General features: G+C 40.4%; 1 protein-coding gene across 1 annotated transcript in view; it reads left to right on the top strand.

Moving 5' to 3' along the window:
* The window catches only part of GABRB3 (gamma-aminobutyric acid type A receptor subunit beta3), a 290,891-nt gene that overhangs the window by 254,212 nt on the left and 15,708 nt on the right, over nt 1-20,971 (top strand). The window contains exons 7-8 of the mRNA XM_070358243.1: nt 13,085-13,237; nt 19,518-19,762. Of these exons, the coding sequence (XP_070214344.1) occupies nt 13,085-13,237; nt 19,518-19,762 (398 nt within the window). The remainder of the gene's footprint in view (nt 1-13,084; nt 13,238-19,517; nt 19,763-20,971) is intronic.

The raw sequence follows: 20,971 nt of genomic DNA, 5'->3' as shown, positions 1-20,971 counted from the left end.
TTGGAGCCCAAAGAAATAAAGTCTGACACTGTTTCCACTGTTTCCCCATCTATTTCCCATGAAGTGATCGGACCAGATGCCATGATCTTCATTTTCTGAATGTTGAGCTTTAAGCCCACTTTTTCACTTTCCTCTTTCACTTTCATCAAGAGGCTTTTGAGTTCCTCTTCACTTTCTGCCATAAGGGTGGTGTCATCTGCATATCTGAGGTTATTGATATTTCTCCCGGCAATCTTGATTCCAGCTTGTGCTTCTTCCAGCCCAGCGTTTCTCATGATGTACTCTGCATAGAAGTTAAAGAAGCAGGGTGACAGTATACAGCCTTGAACTACTCCTTTTCCTATTTGGAACCAGTCTGTTGTTCCATGTCCAGTTCTAACTGTTGCTTCCTGACCTGTATACAGGTTTCTCAAGAGGCAGATCAGGTGGTCTGCTATTCCCATCTCTTTGAGAAGTTTCCACAGTTTATTGTGATCCACACAGTCAAAGGCTTTGGCATAGTCAATAAAGCAGAAATAGATGTTTTTCTGGAACTCTCTTGCTTTTTCCATGATCCAGCAGATGTTGGCAACTTGATCTCTGGTTCCTCTGCCTTTTCTAAAACCAGCTTGAACATCTGGAAGTTCATGGTTCACGTATTGCTGAAGCCTGGCTTGGAGAATTTTGAGCATTACTTTACTAGCATGTGAGATGAGTGCAATTGAGCAGTAGTTTGAGCATTCTTTGGTATTGCCTTTCTTTGGGATTGGGATGAAAACGGACCTTTTCCAGTCCTGTGGCCACTGCTGAGTTTTCCAAATTTGCTGGCATATTGAGTGCAGCACTTTCAAAGCCTCTTCTTTCAGGATTTGAAATAGCTCAAGTGGAATTCCATCACCTCCACTAGCTTTGTTCGTAGTGATGGTTTCTAAGGCCCACTTGACTTCACATTGCAGGATGTCTGGCTCTAGGTGAGTGATCACACCATCGTGATTATCTGGGTCGAGAAGATCTTTTTTGTATAGTTCTGTGTATTCTTGGCACCTCTTCTTAATATCTTCTACTTCTGTTAGCTCCATACCATTTCTGTCCTCTATCTGTCTCTGTGGGTAACCATTAATCTAATTGCTGTTGCAGTAGGTTTGCCTATTCTGTATGCTTCATATGAATGGAATCATACACCGTATGGTCCTTTGTTTCTGGCTTCTTTTACTCAGTATATTTTCAGGGTTCATTCATGTTGTGATGTGTATCAGTACTTCACTCCTTTTTGTTGCTTGAGCAATACAATGTATATTTGCTGGAACAATACAATATTCCATTGTATGAATATATCATGTTTTGTTTAATCGTACATAAAGTTGATGAATTTTGGGCTATTTGCACCTTTTGGCTATCAGGAATAAAGCTGCTATGAACATTCATGCACAGGTGTTTCTGTGCATGTAAGTTTTCATTTGCATTATGCATGTACTTAGAATCGCAATTGTTGGGTCATATGATAACTATGTTTAACTTTGTGAGGAACTTCCAAACTGTTTGTCAAAGTAGCCGTACCATTTAGGTTCCCTAGGCAATACATGATAGTTCTAATTTATCCACATTCTCACCAATGCATATTATTGTCTGCCTATATATATATATATATATATACACACACATATATATGTATAATTTTATTAATTTACTTTTGGCTGTCCTGAGTCTTCCTTGCTGCACAGGATTTTCTCTACTTGTGCCAGGCAGGCAGAGTCGGCTTTCTAGGTGTGGTGCACACGCTTCTCACTGCTGTGCCTCCTCTAGTTGCAGAACACGGTCTCCAGGGTGCACAGGCTTCGGTAGCTGCAGCACAAGGGGCTCAGGAGCTGTGGCTCCTGATGGGTCTGAAGCGCAGGCTCAGTAGTTGCGGTGCACAGGCTTAGTTGCCTTGCAGCTTGTGGAATCTTCCTGGATCAGGGAGCGAATCCATGTCTCCTGCATTGGAAGGTGGATTTTTTTTTTTTTTTTTTTTAACCACCGAGCCACCAGGGAAGTCCTTATCTGTCTTTTTTATTGTGGTCATCCTAATAGTATGAAATGGTATCTCATTGTGATTCTGAGTTGCATTTCCCTAATGAGTAAGATATTGAGCATCTTTTATGTGCTTACTGGACACTGTTCTTATCTTCTTTGGAGGAATATCTATTCAAGTCCTTTGCCCATTTTTAAATCGGGTTGTTTGTATTTTTTGTAAACCTTTATACAGTCTAAATACAAGTTCCTCATCAGATATATGATTTGCAAATATTTTCTCTCATTCTGTGGATTTTATTTTCATTTTCTCTTTAGTTTCTTCTGCAGAATAATAGTTTGTAATCAATGGAGTAAAATTTATCTATATTTTCCCTATTTCACTCATGATATCCATGCCCTAATTTTATACACAGGGAAACTAAGGATCTGAGAGGACAACCAACTTCCTAAAGGAGTATCCCAGATAAACCCTGAGCTTGAACCTGGATCTCTCAGAGGCCCCTGCTCTTTGCTCCAGAGTCATAGGACAGCACATTCCAGCTTTGCTGTAGAGATCAGAAAGAGAATTATTGCCTGATTGAGACAGTCTTTGAAAAAGTCTGTTTTTCCTCTTTCTCTAGTTCCTATTTCCTATATCTACTTTCCTTTATGAAAGTTTTGAAAATATTTTAATTTAGGTGACTGGTAAAAGGGGGTGAGAAAATTTGAAACACCATTTTGAACTTTAGGTTGTATTATACAGTTAAAAAAAAAGGAGATAAATGAATGAGAGAGCATCATAAAGACGCCAAGAGCATCCCTGAGCTCCCAGGCAAAGCATCACGCAGCTTCCTAGGCAGTCCTGGGAGAACCCCCTTGGTGGCTGCCTTGGAAGGGGACAGGAATATGTAGGTAGGCCAACCCTACTGCAGTTGCCAGAATATGAGCTTGTGACTTTATAGATACATTTGAGTGGCTCTTACACTTGACAAAGGTGACATGATACTCTGCATCCACATTTTTATGAGTTCTTCAGCAATATTAATGCCTTAGAAAGTTCTGTTAATTTAGGCTGGACAAGAGATCCAAGGCCTTGTTTCTGGCACAGCTTTTAGTGCATCTGGGGAAAAAAGGTTGAGATCAGCATTTCAATAGATAGTCTTGCCAAGGAAGTCCTGAACTGGAACAATGCACTTGTGTTCAGGGACTCTACCTTTGATGGTTCAGCATCTACTTGGGAATGGAACCACATCTACATTGCCACACAGGCTCTAGGGCTTCTGTGCCTTTCTGTTGTAATTTATAAGCTTCTGTTGCTCTTTTGAAGGTTATATTTCGGTGCAACTGACTCACTACTTTCCCACTTGAAAATGATCAAGCCACTTGTTATGATCATTTGAGGAATTTTCTCCACAGATACAGGCTACATCAAGATATCTGTTGTATCAGTGTCAGGACCTTGTCCAACAGAGACGCTATGCATTCTTGAAGTTGCACACCAAATGGCAAAAGCCTTTGCCTAGGGAGGGGGTTCGGGACAGGGGGACACGTGTACACCCATGGCTGATTCATGTCAATGTATGGCAAAAACCACCACAATATTGTAAAGTAATTAGCCTCCAATTAAAATAAATAAATTAATTAAAACAACAAAAAAAGCCTTTGCCTAGAAGAATAGGTCTTGACATCTCTGAAGATTCTTGTGATTATTAACATTTTGAAGTCTCTATCTCAGAGCATCCTGAAAGGCTTTTTTTTTTTTTTTCCAATTTTATTTTATTTTTAAACTTTACATAATTGTATTAGTTTTGCCAAATATCAAAATGAATCGCCACAGGTATACATGTGTTCCCTGAACCCTCCTCCCTCCTCCCTGCCATCCCTCTGGGGTCCCAGTGCACCAGCCCCAAGCATCCAGCATCATGCATCGAACCTGGACTGGCAACTCGTTTCCCTACATGATATTTTACATGTTTCATTGCCATTCTCCCAAATCTTCCCACCCTCTCCCTCTCCCACAGAGTCCATAAGACTGTTCTATACATCAGTGTCTCTTTTGCTGTCTGCATAATCGGGTTATTGTTACCATCTTTCTAAATTCCATATATGGTTAGTATACTGTATTTATGTTTTTTTCCTTCTGGCTTACTTCACTCTGTATAATAGGCTCCAGTTTCATCCACCTCATTAGAACTGATTCAAATGTATTCTTTTTAATGGCTGAGTAATACTCCATTGTGTATATGTACTACAGCTTTTTATCCATTCATCTGCTGATGGACATCTAGGTTGCTTCCATGTCTTGGCTATTATAAACAGTGCTGCGATGAACATTGGGGTACACATGTCTCTTTCCCTTCTGGTTTCTCAGTGTGTATGCCCAGCAGTGGGGTTGCTGGATCATAAGGCAGTTCTATTTCCAGTTTTTAAGGAATCTCCACACTGTTCTCCATAGTGGCTGTACTAGTTTGCATTCCCACCAACAGTGTAAGAGAGTTCCCTTTTCTCCACACCCTCTCCAGCATTTATTATTTGTAGACTTTTGGATCGCAGCCATTCTGACTGGTGTGAAATGGTACCTCATAGTGGTTTTGATTTGCATTTCTCTGATAATGAGTGATGTTGAGCATCTTTTCATGTGTTTGTTAGCCATCTGTATGTCTTTTTTGGAGAAATGTCTATTTAGTTCTTTGGCCCATTTTTTGATTGGGTCGTTTATTTTTCTGGAGTTGAGCTGTAGGAGTTGCTTGTATATTTTTGAGATTAGTTGTTTGTCGGTTGTTTCATTTGCTATTATTTTCTCCCATTCTGAAGGCTGACTTTTCACCTTGCTAATAGTTTCCTTTGATGTGCAGAAGCTTTTAAGGTTAATTAGGTCCCATTTGTTTATTTTTGCTTTTATTTCCAATATTCTGGGAGGTGGGTCATAGAGGATCCTGCTGTGATGTATGTCGGAGAGTGTTTTGCCTATGTTCTCCTCTAGGAGTTTTATAGTTTCTGGTCTTACGTTTAGATCTTTAATCCATTTTGAGTTTATTTTTGTATATGGTGTTAGAAAGTGGTCCAGTTTCATTCTTTTACAAGTGGTTGACCAGATTTCCCAGCACCACTTGTTAAAGAGATTGTCTTTAATCCATTGTATATTCTTGCCTCCTTTGTGAAGATAAGGTGTCCATATGTGCGTGGATTTATCTCTGGGCTTTCTATTTTATTCCATTGATCAATAATTCTGTCTTTGTGCCAGTACCATACTGTCTTGATAACTGTGGCTTTGTAGTAGAGCCTGAAGTCAGGTAGGTTGATTCCTCCAGTTCCATTCTTCTTTCTCAAGATCGCTTTGGCTATTCGAGGTTTTTGTATTTCCCATACAAATTGTGAAATTATTTGTTCTCTAGCTCTGTGAAGAATGCTGTTGGTAGCTTGATAGGGATTGCATTGAATCTATAAATTGCTTTGGGTAGTATACTCATTTTCACTATATTGATTCTTCCAATCCATGAACATGGTATATTTCTCCATCTATTAGTGTCCTCTTTGATTTCTTTCACCAGTGTTTTATAGTTTTCTATATATAGGTCTTTAGTTTCTTTAGGTAGATATATTCCTAAGTATTTTATTCTTTCCGTTGCAATGGTGAATGGAATTGTTTCCTTAATTTCTCTTTCTGTTTTCTCATTATTAGTGTATAGGAATGCCAGGGATTTCTGTGTGTTGATTTTATATCCTGCAACTTTACTGTAGTCATTGATTATTTCTAGTAATTTTCTGGTGGACTCTTTAGGGTTTTCTATGTAGAGGATCATGTCATCTGCAAATAGTGAGAGTTTTACTTCTTCTTTTCCAATTTGATTCCTTTTATTTCTTTTTCTGCTCTGATTGCTGTGGCCAAAACTTCCAAAACTATGTTGAATAGTAATGGTGAAAGTGGGCACCCTTGTCTTGTTCCTGACTTTAGAGGAAATGCTTTCAATTTTTCACCATTGAGGATAATGTTTGCAGTGGGTTTGTCATATATAGCTTTTATTATGTTGAGGTATGTTCCTTCTATTCCTGCTTTCTGGAGAGTTTTTATCATAAATGGATGTTGAATTTTGTCAAAGGCTTTCTCTGCATCTATTGAGATAATCATATGGTTTTTATTTTTCAATTTGTTAATGTGGTGTATTACATTGATTGATTTGCGGATATTGAAGAACTTGCATCCCTGGGATAAAGCCCACTTGATCATGGTGTATGATCTTTTTAATGTGTTGTTGGATTCTGATTGCTAGAATTTTGTTAAGGATTTTTGCATCTATGTTCATCAGTGATATTGGCCTGTAGTTTTTTTTTTGTGGGATCTTTGTCAAGTTTTGGTATTAGGGTGATGGTGGCCTCATAGAATGAGTTTGGAAGTTTACCTTCCTCTGCAATTTTCTGGAAGAGTTTGAGCAGGATAGGTGTTAGCTCTTCTCTAAATTTTTGTAGAAAGCTGTGAAGCCGTCTGGACCGGGCTTTTGTTTGCTGGAAGATTTTTGATTACAGTTTCAATTTCCATGCTTGTGATGGGTCTGTTAAGATTTTCTATTTCTTCCTGGTCCAGTTTTGGAAAGTTGTACTTTTCTAAGAATTTGTCCATTTCTTCCACGTTGTCCATTTATTGGCATATAATTGTTGATAGTAGTCTCTTATGATCCTTTGTATTTCTGTGTTGTCTGTTGTGATCTCTCCATTTTCGTTTCTAATTTTGTTGATTTGATTTTCTCCCTTTGTTTCTTGATGAGTCTGGCTAATGGTTTGTCAATTTTATTTATCCTTTCAAAGAACCAGCTTTTGGTTTTGTTGATTTTTGCTATGGTCTCTTTTGTTTCTTTTGCATTTATTTCTGCTCTAATTTTTAAGATTTCTTTCTCTACTAACCCTGGGGTTCTTCATTTCTTCCTTTTCTAGTTGCTTTAGGTGTAGAGTTAGGTTATTTATTTGACTTTTTCTTGTTTCTTGAGGTATGCCTGTATTACTATGAACTTTCCCCTTAGGACTGCTTTTACCGTGTCCCACAGGTTTTGGGTTGTTGTGTTTTCATTTTCATTCGTTTCTGCAAATTTTGATTTCTTTTTGATTTCTTCTGTGATTTGTTGGTTATTCAGCAGCGTGTTGTTCAGCCTCCATATGTTGGAATTTTTAATAGTTTTCTCCTGTAATTGAGATCTAATCTTACTGCATTGTGGTCAGAAAAATGCTTGAATGATTTCTATTTTTTGAATTTACCAAGGCTAGCTTTATGGCCCAGGATGTGATCTATCCTGGAGAAGGTTCCATGTGCGCTTGAGAAAAAGGTGAAATTCATTGTTTTGGGATGAAATGACCTATAGATATCAATTAGGTCTAACTGGTCTATTGTATCGTTTAAAGTTTGTGTTTCCTTGTTAATTTTCTGTTTAGTTGATCTATCCATAGGTGTAAGTGGGGTATTAAAGTCTCCCACTATTATTGTGTTATTGTTAATTTCTCCTCTGAAAGGCTTTTCTTAATTTGACTGTGTTGGACCCTTTACCTCGAAGTTTCTTATCCTCTGCCTATGAAGACTCTTATTCAACCAGGAGTATCTCAGTTCAGATACTGTGAAACCTTTCCTAAATCTTGAGCTCTAGAATATCCAGTGTAGGCCTTACCTCTGGGTTACAGAGGCCAGTTCTGTATGGGTCTTTCTCTGACAGATTGGGAGCTAGTTGAGAGCATAGACCATCTTCTTATTCATCTTTATCGTTTCCTCCACTTAACATTCCCACCTGTGGGACTAGGAGATTGGGATTGAGTGATAGGATAGGTGGTGAATGCCTAAGAATTTTGTTAATTTGAAAGTGTATTTCATATTTAAGAAACAGAATGTAATTACTAAACAAATACATAAGAAAATGGTATATTTTCTTAATTCTATGTTCTGTGGTAAACAGTATCTTGGTGAATACATAATTTTGAGATCTGAGTAGTATTTCCTTCCTCAAGGCCACTAATGACCCTCCAAATATTTGACTATGTTGTTATATCATTGGCCTCCATGTTGCCCAGGGTAAGTATTCTCAAAAGCGTATCAATTGAACTTCTTTGCATGAATATCAGTATTTGCCTTGTAGGGGACAGTTTCTCTAAAGAAATTGTACTTTGGAAAATATTAAGAAAGTTGACTCCGAAAATGGAAAATGGGGAATATGAGAGATTACATTGTCATTCAAAAAATATTTGCTGCAATTCCCTGGAAGAGGATGGAACTTTTCTACCTTGGTGACGTAAAGATTGACAATGAGACTTGCTCTGGAGAATGAAATGTGATGGGAAGTATGTGTGGCCCTTCTTCCACAGTGTCCCAGCTGCCTTCCAGATAGAGGAAGCTGAGTGACTATGGAGCACAAGAAAGAAAAAGCAAATAAATCTTTGTTGTAAAGTCACTGAGATTTAAGGGGTCTTTTGCTACTACAGCCTAAGCCAGTCTATCCTGATGGATTTGAATAACATTCCAAGTAGAGTGGATATAGTGAGAAATATCTGAAGCATAAAGTAGCAAATGATTAGTAAAGGCATGAGATCACTATGAAATTGCAAATTAAGATCTGATATTGAAGGTACTTCAATATAAATGTTGAAGGTGACCATAGGATTTCAAACCAAGATTTAATAAAATAACTGACTGTTTTGAGTATTAAACTTATTAAATAAATCAAGTATGCCTGTTCATTCTTTCAGCACACTGGTGCATTTGTTAATAACCAAAGATGTTTTAGACATTTAGCTAAGCATGACAGTATATGAAAACTGTCTGACAAACTCTGCCTGGGAGTTTATTCATCTTACTAAGGAAGATCTTATCTTGGTAAATGTTAATGATTATAATTTTAAAGAGGAAAGAAAATAGCTAAAGACAGTAATTACTTGCATTTGGGGGGAGAAAAGGATTTATGGGAGATGTGGCATTTGACCAAGGCCATGAAGTATGGTTAAGGAAAGACATTTCTTAAGGGGAGAGCAAGGGGTAAAAATCAGCAGAGGCAAGAAATGTGTACAATTATTTTGAGGCAATAAGGGTAACTTCTTGGCTAGAAAATGTTATACTTAATACAGAGGCATGGTATAAAATAAAACTAATGTGAACTTGGGAAAACATTTTGGAGAAACTAAAATTCCCAGGTGACTATTTTGACCTTTATGGGAAGCAGCATAAGATGCTGAACATGTGATCACTCTGCTTTTGAGACATGTGGAGAGCACTTGGTGCCAGGGCCCAGGCAAGGCTCTGACCTGGCTCATCATATCTGTAGCCACATAGACATGGAATGTATTATAAAACAACAGAGTATATCAGATCTGTAGAGGAAGCTTTATTTCACAAATGGTGTGGAAAACTTGGTTAGTTGTTTGTGGAACAGAAACCAATGTGCATGTTCACTTCATATCAAACCCTGAAATAATCACTAACCCTCACAATAGGGTTGTGGTCAGTTGGGAACTTATCTAAACTTTTAAAACAGGATTTAAAAATTACAGGGAAAAAAACAAACTGGATAGACTCAACTATGTATAGAAATTTATGTTTTTATATGTCCCTCACCCTACCCTATTACAAGTTTTTAAATAACTGGGAAAATGCTTGTAGAGTATAAGCAAAGATTAGTATCAAAAGAACTTGAATGAATAGCTAAAAACAGAGGAACAAAAAATGAGAAAGATGAATGAATGGTATAATTAGATTATTTATAAGGTTAAACAGTTAATAGTTATAAGGATAAACTGGAAAAGGTCAGTTTCCATTTCAATCCCAAAGAAAAGCAATTTCAAAGAATGTTCAAACTACCACACAATTGCACTCATCTCACATGCTAGCAAAGTAATGCTCAAAATTCTCCAAGTCAGGCTTCAACAGTATGTGAACCAAGAAATTCCAGATGTTCAAGGTGGATTTAGAAAACGCAGAGAAACCAGAGATCAAATTGCCAACATCCACTGGATCATTGAAAAAGCAAGAGAGTTCCAGAAAAACATCTACTTCTGCTTTACTGATTACCCAAAAAGCCTTTGACCATGTGGATCACAACAAACTGGAATTCTTAAAGAGATGGGAATACCAGACCACCTGACCTGCCTCCTGAGAAATCTCTATGCAGGTCAAGAAGCAACAGTTAGAACTGAACATGGGACAACAGACTGGTTCTAAACTGGGAAAGGAGTATATCGAGGCTTTATACTGTCATCCTGCTTATTTAACTTATATGCAGCGTACATCATGCAAACTGCCAGTCTGGATGAAGCATAAGCTGGAATCAAGATTGCCAGGAGAAATATCAATAACCTCAGATATGCAGATGACACCACCCTTATGGCAGAAAGTGAAGAAGAACTAAAGAGCCTCTTGATGAAAATGAAAGAGGAGAGTGAAAAAGCTGGCTTAAAACTCAGCATTCAGAAAACTGAGGTCATGGCATCCAGTCCCATCACTTTGTGACAAATAGATGGGGAAACAATGGAAACAGTGAGAGACTTTACTCTTTGAGGCTCCAAAATCACTGCAGAAGGTGACTGCAGCCATGAAATTAAAAGACGCTTGCTCCTTGGAAGGTTTGACCGACCCAGACAGCATATTGAAAAGCAGACATTTCTTTGCCGACAAAGGTCCATCTAGTCAAAGCTATGGTTTTTCCAGTAGTCATGTATGGATGTGAGAGTTGGATCATAAAAGAAAGCTGAGCAGTGAAGAATTGATGCTTCTTAACCATGGTGTTGGAGAAGACTGTTTAGAATCCCTTGGATTGCAAGGAGATCCAACCAGTCCATCCTAAAGAAAATCAGTCCTGAATGTTCATTGGAAGGACTGATGCTGAAGCTGAAGCTCCAATACTTTGGCCACCTGATGCAAAGAACTTACTCATTGGAAAAGATCCTGATGCTAGGAAAATTGAAGGCAGGAGGAGATGGGGATGACAGAAGCTGAGATGGTTGGATGGCATCACTGATTCAATGAACATGAGTTTGAGCAAGCTCCAGGAGTTGGTGATGGACAGAGAAACCTGGTGTGCTACAGCCACACAAAGGGGTCGCAAAGAGTTGAACATGACTGAGTGACTGAACTGAAAAGGTTAAAATCTGGGGGGAAAAAGCATTAAGAAGTAATCAATTAAAAAAAGTGATTTGACAAATTTTTCCCAAGGAAATTAGCAAAAGTAATTTTTAAAATATTATGTAATATTGTTAAGGGGCTTCCCTAGTGGCTCACCAGTTAAGAATTCCCCTGCCAATGCAGGAGACATGGGTTCAATCCCTGAATTGGGAAGGTCCTCTGGAGAAGAAAATGGCAACCCACTGAAATTCTCTTGCTTGGGAAATCCCATAGACAGAAGGGCCTGGTGGTTACCATCCATGGGGTCACAAAGAGTCAGGCATGACTTAGTGACTAAACAACATGTAATACTGTTGTTTACAAAATGAGACAGGCACTTCTATAAAGTACTCATATTGACATGTTCACTGGTATGGTTCTTTTGCAAAGTAATTTGGGACTATGTATCAAAAGCCTCCAACATTGGCCTAATAATTCCTTTTTTGACACATTCATTCTAAGGAAATAATTTTAAGCATAATGAAAGGACTCAACTCAAAGGTATTCCTAAGAATATTACTTAAAGTTTTGCAACAATGGCAACACCCTAAATTTATCACATTCAGGAAAATGTATTTATATACTATAGAATATATGTGTATATATTTGATGGAAAATCAGGAAAAATTCAAAATTGTATATGTAAGTAGTTTGTAATAAGGATGAATATGTTTATGTTACAGTGATAATACAATATATGCATTTGATCAGAGTTATATAAAAGAAACTAGACAAACACACAAGCACACAAGAGATTGGAGAAAATTTTCAGATTGTCAGCTTTTAAATGCTGTGTGTATTAGGCTAATTCTTTTCTCCTTTATATAATTTTGACTGAAAATGTGATTAATGCTAAAGTAGAAGCCTGGAAATTAAAGTCTTTCATTTACTACATAGAAGAAATAGTCATATGAGTGAACCAGACTGGAAAAGGGATAGACTGTAGTGACAAAACCAGAAAGGGATGTGAAGTAAAGTCAGGAAAATGCACGTATTTGGAGGCAGGAGGGGAACGTGAGCCTGTCAGGCTTGGAGTAGGATGAAGACAAGAAATGCGACGTCTCCTGAAACTTTGGGTGGATGAATCTCAGAAAGAGAGCACTACCCATCATTGAAGGCAGGAGGAGAAGAGGCAAGGAATCTGATGAGAAGGCTGGCCTTCCAGCAGTCTCAGTTGAGTCCAGAAAATTAAGAGCTGGGCAATTTGAAACTGGTAAAGTATATTGTTGAAATGGTCAGGAAGAAATGGAGGTTACATGTGCCTGCTCCCCAACGAAAAACCAAAATCAAACAGAAAAGGTAAATAAATATACAGGTGGCATAGCAGTGGGCTGTTTTCTCACTCTGCACTGGCAGTGGTGGTGGGGTTCACAACTGTCTAAGTGGAATGTACACATTAGGAGGTTAACACTGGGATTGAAATACAGGAAAGCAGACCGGATGCTTCTTCTCAGCCCTCTTTGATTCCTTTTCTGTGGTTGGAGCAGAGCATCTCAGAGCACGCTGCTACCCTCTGTTCCTCTCATGCTCTTGAAGAGGGGGTGCCTGAGCTGTTCCAGGGGGTCCAGGGTCAGTGCCTAAGACATCTGCACTGTTGCTCTAGATGGGCTGACAGAGGAGGACTGATAGAAACCATTTTGCTCAGTAAAGCCTTGAGCCAAATCTTCCCTATTTACAGTCGAGGAGAAGGAGATTATTAGTTGAAAAATAAATAAGATAGTTGTCACTATTCCAAGAGTTTTCTCAGGGACAGTTTCCAGCTGAGTATATGAGAGAAGAGTAGCCTCATCATGACCTCATACGTAGACTGAAAATCATTCATCTCCCAAGTTCTCAATGGAACTTAGGTGGTGGAGGCAGGTTGCATGGTTGTGGACCACCCCTCCATTCTGGGCTTTTCAAATGCATGCTGTTGACCCATGGAAATCAAAGCAAACTCTTTGTCTGCTGTGTCTGATCTCCAGTGTAATCCCTGTCTGTTTACCGTAGGTGCCTACCCTCGGCTCTCACTGAGCTTTCGGTTGAAGAGAAACATTGGATACTTCATTCTCCAGACCTACATGCCCTCTATCCTAATTACAATTCTCTCATGGGTGTCCTTCTGGATCAATTATGATGCATCTGCGGCTAGAGTTGCCCTTGGTATGTGCTATTTTTAAATGATACCTAAAATATAAAGTCACCATATCATTACAATATGAAGGGAGTTCAAAGACAATAGTTCAACTACAATTTTTGACATCATGACACCAGTCTTGCCCATATAGTCACTTTTTATCTTGAAATACTAATTTCATGCATGATTCCCTTGATGTGTTAATTTAATTATAAGGCTCAAATGTGAATTTTCATGCCCATGAAAGGGAAAATATGCTTGCCGAATATTTGCATAATAAAACTGTTTTTGACACTAATTTTAAAGCAAGGATTAACATCTCCTGTTCAAAATCAGTCTATGGCCCAGAAAGGAAACTTGATTAATTGCACATTCTTTTTTAAGTCAGAAAAATAGCCAAATGTTATACCATATCATTGGAATTACACAAATGAATGAGATTAAAATGTGATACTAAATCCTGAGTTGTTCTCAAGAGCTTTAGTGATCTCTTCTGGCCACTGGTCTCTTGACAATTGGATTATTAGCTGATGTACAGTATATATTATGTGTTCCAGTATGATTTCTAATATTTTTTTCAACATTAAGGGAAGGCTTATATTTTCAGAAACATTATTTTCTACTGAACTAATTATTATGAGACTTCATGAACTAAGTTTCATTTAAATACATTTTAGGTAAGAACAAAGCTGAAGAGCAATTGTCCAATTTATCCCATAATATGGGTAGGGTTGAGTTTAATTCCTAGGAGTGAAGTAATTAATAATACCTTTCAAAATTTCTAGGAAAGAATTAATTCTGCTTGTAAGCCTGCAGAAAAGCATAAGTATTCAGGGATCTAGTTGTCCCTCTTTCTTACTTTTTCTTTTTACTGTCTCTTCCCAGAAATTTAAGTTTCTTAGTATCTTGCTTCCAAGAGAATGTGTGTACATGTGCATAAGTGGATATCTGGCTTAGACCCACAGACAAGTGACTCACACTGATTCAAGATTAGATTTTTTTTCTCATGAAATAACATGTAACAGCGGCTTAAGAAACTTAGGTAACTATTTCTAAAGTGTTAGCTGAATGTAAAGACACTTAGAGAATAAAGTATCAAAAAATTAAAAGTTTTGTAGTAACTGTTAATCTATTTCTGATGGGTTTGGTATGGAGTCCCTGGTGGCTCAGCAGTAAAGAATCAGCCTACAATGCAGGAAACGCAGGTTCAATCCCTGGGTTGGGAAGATCCCCTGGAGAAGGGAATGGCTATCCACTGCAATATTCTTGCCAAGAAAAATCCCATGGACAGAGTAGCCTGGCAGGCTACAGTCCGTGGGGTCACAAAGAATCAGACATGACTGAGAATGTGCACGCACATTGGTAAGGGAAAATCTCTTGAAAATATCTTCAGGATTCTTTTACTGCCTGCAGAGGTTACCCTGTAACATCAATCCTTTCTGTGAAAGGCAAAGTCACTCAGTCATGTCCTTTCTGTAGCTTTTGCCTTTTCCACTAATGTTACTAGATTGCTCTTTGTTAAGCTAATTTCTCTTATCACCTGAAGAATTTACAGCTAAAGTGAATTTGCAGGGCAGATCCAAATTTGGGGAGCTGTTAGCTTATTAAACTTCAGAAGTTCTCTTTAAGAAAAGAATATAAAATATACAAATACAGAGTTCCCAGAACCCCTCCCCAGGCTGTAAGAGGCCTGTCCTAGAGATCAGAAGCTGCGGCTTCCTGAGCTTCCAGGGAATCTGCCTCAGAAAATCTGTCATTTTTTGAGAAAATCAGAGAGATATGAGTACCAAAGAACCAGAATTATCAGACATCATCAGAAGTGAGGTGTACTGAAAATGCAAATTCCTCAGTTTTCTATATGTATGTATGTTAGTTGTTGCAGTTGTGTCCGACTTTTTGTGACCCCCTGGACTGTAGCCCTCCAGGGTCCTCTGTCCATGAGATTCTCCGGACAAGAATACTGGAATAGGTTGCCATGTCATAATCCAGAGGATCTTCCCCACCCAGGGATCGAACCTGAGTCTCTTAGGTCTCCTGCATTGGCAGGCGGGTTCTTTACCACTAGCGCCACCTGGGAAGCCCTCTCAATTTTCCAGATGATACAAATTTTGTAGCTCCTAAATGGTAAATATCATCTTCCACAACATTAAATAAATAGTCTACCTGGAGTGGGTTAGAGTGGACATAGCCTTATTACAGTGTATGAAAGTAGACTCCACTTTTTCTTGACAACCCAGCATTGTTGCTATAAACCTCAGTCATGCTTCTGTGGGTTTGGGGGACAGAGGAGTGGTCTGCCCAGACTTACTAAGGCACATTACCACTGGAGATGTGCTGGGTCCTGGTGAATATCAGAAGTCCGGGAGCCAGGCATGAAAGGCAGATTGAAGGCATTTGTTAGTGTCAGGTGGACTTGAGTTTAGAGATCCCGAAGGCAACTGTGGTCTCCAGGCTTCAGTGTCTGGCCCAGCATACATCTGGCAGGTCCAGCTCTGAGCATGGGACTCCCTCTGTCCCATGGCCTCTCCTTCTGTCCCAGCTCCTGCATGAGACACAGTCTTTGAGCCTGGGTCTCCAGGACGTGGACAGTGACAGCACAGTAACTCCATTTGGCTAAGGAAATGTGTGTCATCAGCTTATGAACTCTGAATAACACCAAGAACAGTAATCATGCTGCAACTTACCAAATACTCAGGTGCCAAGTTCTGTGCAAGCCTGTGAAAATGGTTACCTGACCTATGATACAGAAGATACACAGCCCAATGGGCAGTGTCCCCATTTTACAAAGAAGGGCATGAAGTACAGAAAAGCTATACAACTGGTGCAACGTCATATAATATTGAGTGTCCCAAGAAAGATTTTAAACCAGTTGGTCTGACTCTAAAGCTTTTAACCACTACAGGTGATTTCTACGGTGTCAATAGACAGTGTACAGAAGAGTTCTTTGGTCTGTTTCATTGTATAAATAATGGATGTTTTTAAAAGCTCAGCAAGAATTATTTTTAATCATTCTTATTGAGGGATCTCTCAAAACCTTTAAGATGGTAATGTGTTCAGTGCCTCTTGGAGAGGATAGGACCATGGTTTGGGGGCTTTTATTGGGGAACAACACAACCCCGCCCACTCCACATGTCCTGTCATATACTACATCCTTTGAAATGCTCAGAGTGCTGTTTGCCTTCATCCTGAATGGCTGCATGGTGGTGAGTGCTCCCTGCTTCTAAATGAGGTGCAGGTCTGCATGGAGCGATGCTCGGTGAAGACCTCCTTGACACACCCCTCTGGCTCAGGGCACTATTGAATCTGGAGTCGTCAGGGACTGTCTCTCTACTTGAAGGGAAATGCTGATTCTTCACCCACCTGTGCTGCACAGATGTTCTTGTGCTTTAGGATCTTATGCCTCTGCTGCTGAGTGCTGACACCCACATCTATTAAACTGTTAGTGCTAGAAGCCACCAGACTACAAAGCTGGGAGTTGTAATTACATGGTCTTCCTCAAAACTATTGGTCTTTCTGGAAATGAAAATTTATATTGAAATAATTTAGGCCACATGATTTGGGTCACAAAGGAGAAAAATGACGTATCTTTAGATCAAATGATATAAATTACATTTTTATTTCATTATCATCTTTATAAATGCAGTTTTCAAATATATTTTATTGACATACTATTAATGAGAAATAGTTTGAGACTAATAATTAACAAGACTTAACATCTCGGTAAATGTATGAAGAACAGAAAAAGCACCACTCGGCCATCTCCCATTCTGCCATTGGACGGAATTCAGAGAGTGGAAGTTCAGGGTGAGGCTGCCAGGAATTGGGTCTCCCGCCAAGAAACTGGAGGCTACCACAAAATGTATTTTTCTGTGATGCTGATAATGATAGCATTTGCTGTTGTGAGTGTTAACAACACCAGTTACTGGTAGTCTCACCATGGCGTTTACATTTCACAGCAGCTTTAGACCACAGTTGTGGGCCCATCAAGCTCACTCAAGTCCTACCGCTGGGACATGGTAGAGCTGGGCTGAAAGCCCAGGTCCACGTGGTTCTACTGCTCAGGCCGTGAACCACAGTTACCTTGATGGGAAGGAAAACAGTACAAGGAATTAGAGACTGAGTGGCCTTTCAGTCTAAGAGGTCATGTGAGCCCAAAGTGGAAAGCCAAGGAACACTCACCATGAAACCTTACTCTTGAGGGGTCCTGGAGCCAGAGCTGAGGGCCTTGCCCCCTTTCAGCTTTGCCAGGCTGAGGGCTCTTGACATGTGCTGGCCCTCCCTGTGCTCTGTTCCTTTAGCCCATTTTCTGGGGATATCTACTGAGGCCTGTGTTGATACATGTCCACTCAGAGCAGTCATCTGGAGCCAAAGCAATGACTAAAGCAGAGCACTTTCCAAAGTCCATTTGGAAGGAAAAAATAAGTTATGGCAGCAGCATTACAAAATTTTGGATAATAGTGAGAACACCTGATTTTGTGGCATCCACATGGGGTTTTGCACTTCTTTGTAAACTGTAATTATACCATTGCCATTTTCAAATTTTAAAAGTCCCCAGGTGCACATGAATTTCATGTTAGAGAAGTCTTAAAATATTCTGACATCTTTGATTTCCACAGATTCGTTGACAGCCCTGGTTTATAGTCAGACATGAAAATAGGTCCTCTGCTCCTTCTTTCCCTCGTCTCCTCCTACCGGCAACTCAGCACATGTGGACAGAAGTCTGGGCTCACTTCTCCAGGAGGTCCCAAGCGAGGGGAGCCCTGGACTCTGGTGCTCCTCCAAGGATGGGATGGGAATCTGGAGGGCATCAGATTAAGATACTTAAAAAACCTAGCCCCTCACTCCGAAAGTTGAGTGGGGCTCCAGGGGGTTCAGAGATGAGGTCTGGAGAGCCCATGTGTCCGGCCTCTCAGGCTTACCCCACCTGCCGGCCTGGGGAACGTCACTGGTTTTCTGGGTGACTGCAGCTGAAGGACCATGGCTGAAGTTCTCACCTGGAAGAGTCCTCACATAGCCACGGCCCTCTTTTGGGTCCCAGAAGACACAGGAGTAGTCACATGCTGTAGCATCAGTCTCGTGGATAGAAAAGAGCTGGCTCTTTGGAACTGCCTTGCTTTTTTGAGACTTCTTAATATTTCAAAAGTTACTATCTCAGAGAGAGCAAGTCAGCAGCAGGAAGGCCCGCCACTGAGAAGTGAGTGGTGCAGTTCCTTCCCTCATATGTGGCTTCACTCAGCTCAGTGAACTCTGGTCCTGTCAGGGGCCAATGAGTCTCCTGCTCTCTGTGGCTTCAGATCATCCTGTATGGAATCTTTGTACACTAAGAACATGCCCATTGCTGTGGGGGAATTACAAAATATGGTCCTTACATATTTTTAGAGACTAAACATAGTTCCCTTAGGGGGAAAATGACATTATTCACCTAACATTATTCATACTAACTAAAGAATTCAAAACAATGACATTAAAAAAAACGAGAGAACAGATCACTTGCCCCAGAGCTTGGTAAGATGCTATATTTTGAATAAAATCATCAGCCTTTGCCTGAAACCACCATGTCCTGAGGCAGCTTTGTAACCTTGTTCTTAGCTGAGGGGGGAAGTTGCTCTGTGAAGTAATCTGTTCTCCAGAACTTCACTCAAACATTCCCTGTCTTTGCACTCAGGGCTGGATCCTGTCCTTAGTAGCTTTAAGTCATTGCCTCCTTCCCCTTGTGGAGAAAGAAATGGCAACCCACTCCAGTATTCTTGCCTGGAGAATCCCATGGACGGAGGAGCGTAGCAAGCTACAGTCCATGGGGTCTCAAAGAGTCGGACACAACTGAGTGACTTCACTTTCACTTTCACTTCCTTACCCTTGCTCTAAGGCTGTATGGTAAGAATTGTTTTCTTCTCTAGTGGCCACAGATAACCGTCTTAGATTCTCCACAGATTCATTCTTCTTCCTGGAAGCTTCTCATCCAGACACTTAGTGTTTTATGATAAATTCTGGGTTTGTTTTCGTTTCTTCCAGCTTTCATGCAGGGCAACCTCTGCTTTGCCCCCACACCTCTCCATCCACCTGTGGGTCAGGTGGGATGGGAGATGCCTCCCAACTGGGGTGGGGAAGAGGTGTCAGCTCCCTAGCCTGAGGAGTGACCTGCTGCCCAAACCATGTTTTGTATTCTATTGCATTTAGATCACCCAATAGTTTTCAATCGCTTGTTTCCAACTACTTAAAGCTGTTTGAGAAAGTAAAGCAGGAAAGTGAGGAGTGAGGAGCTAAGCAGCAGAACAGCAGCCTCTCACGCTCCTGTTTCTCTTTCAGGGATTACCACCGTGCTGACCATGACAACCATCAACACGCACCTTCGGGAGACGTTGCCCAAAATCCCCTACGTCAAAGCCATTGACATGTACCTCATGGGCTGCTTTGTCTTTGTGTTTCTGGCCCTACTGGAGTATGCCTTTGTTAACTACATTTTCTTTGGAAGAGGCCCTCAAAGGCAGAAGAAGCTTGCAGAAAAGAACGCCAAGGCGAAGAATGACCGCTCAAAGGGTGACAGCAACCGGGTAGGCCACCCTGCCCCACCCCATCCCCCACAGCCCCTGCCTTTCCCAGACTCCCAGCCCTGCAGCATCATGGCCTTTCAGTAGGAGTGATGTGGGCTTGTTGACCGTAGCCTAAAATGTGGCCTCTGCAAGTCACTGAGTTTTATTGAAAAGCAAAGTTGGTGCAAAAGTTGGAGAAGCCAAAAACTTACCAGTTTCCAAATATGAAAAGAAAACGAAAGATATCAGAATGAATGAAATTCTGGCATGTGGGGCCCAAACTTGACAGGCAAAAACATTTTCCAGAATGTTGCAATTTTCCTTCAGTGGTCAAATTACAGATGTGATAGCCAGCATGGCACTGTTTTTCACATGGCATGGACAGTGCTCTCTCTCATCTGCCCTGGTTCAAGGTCTCTAGTGAGGGCAGGAGCTGTGTGCTGTCCCAGGGCTCTCATGGATCTACCCTGGCCAGGCCCTGCTGGCTATGTTCTGCAGAATGCCAGGCAGGCAGCCATAGGCAACAGTGGCCAAGCTGGGAGCTGCTCTAGACCCATGGGCTCTGAACCCGGAAGTTCAGTTTAGTTGCTCAGTAATGTCCAACTCTTTGTGACCCCGTGGACTGCAGCATGACAGACTTCCTGTCCATCACCAACACCCAGAGCTTGCTAAACCTCATGTCCATTGAGTCAGTGATGCCATCCATCATCTCACCATCTATCATCCCCTTCTCCACCTACCTTCAATCCCTCCCAGCATCAGGGTCTTTTCCAGTGAGTCAGCTCTTCTCATCAGGTTGGCCAAAGTGTTCAAGTTTCAACATCAGTCCTTCTAATGAATATCAGCACTGATTTCCATTAGGATAGACTGGTTGGATCTCCTTGCAGTCCAAGGGACTCTCAAGAGTCTTCTCCAACACTGCAGTTCAAAAGCATCAATTCTTTGGTGCTCAGCCTTCCTTATAGTCCAATTTTCACATCCATACATGACTACTGGAAAAAACATAGCTTTGACTAGATGGACTTTTGTCAGCAAAGTAATGTCTCTGCTTTTTAATATTCTGTCTAGGTTGGTCATAGCTTTTCTTCCAAGGAGCAAGCATCTTTTAATGTCATGGCTGCAGTCACAATCCACAGTGATTTAGGAGCCCCCAAAAATAAAATCTCTCACTGTTTCCATTGTTTCCCCGTCTGTTTGCCGTAAGTGATGGGACCAGATGCCATGATCTTA

The sequence above is a fragment of the Bos mutus genome, chromosome 21 (genome assembly GCF_027580195.1).
Source record: "Bos mutus isolate GX-2022 chromosome 21, NWIPB_WYAK_1.1, whole genome shotgun sequence".
Classification (NCBI taxonomy): Eukaryota; Metazoa; Chordata; class Mammalia; order Artiodactyla; family Bovidae; genus Bos; species Bos mutus.
The sequence above is the reverse complement of the archived record's forward strand: the minus strand, read 5'-3'. Positions and strand labels throughout refer to the sequence as shown.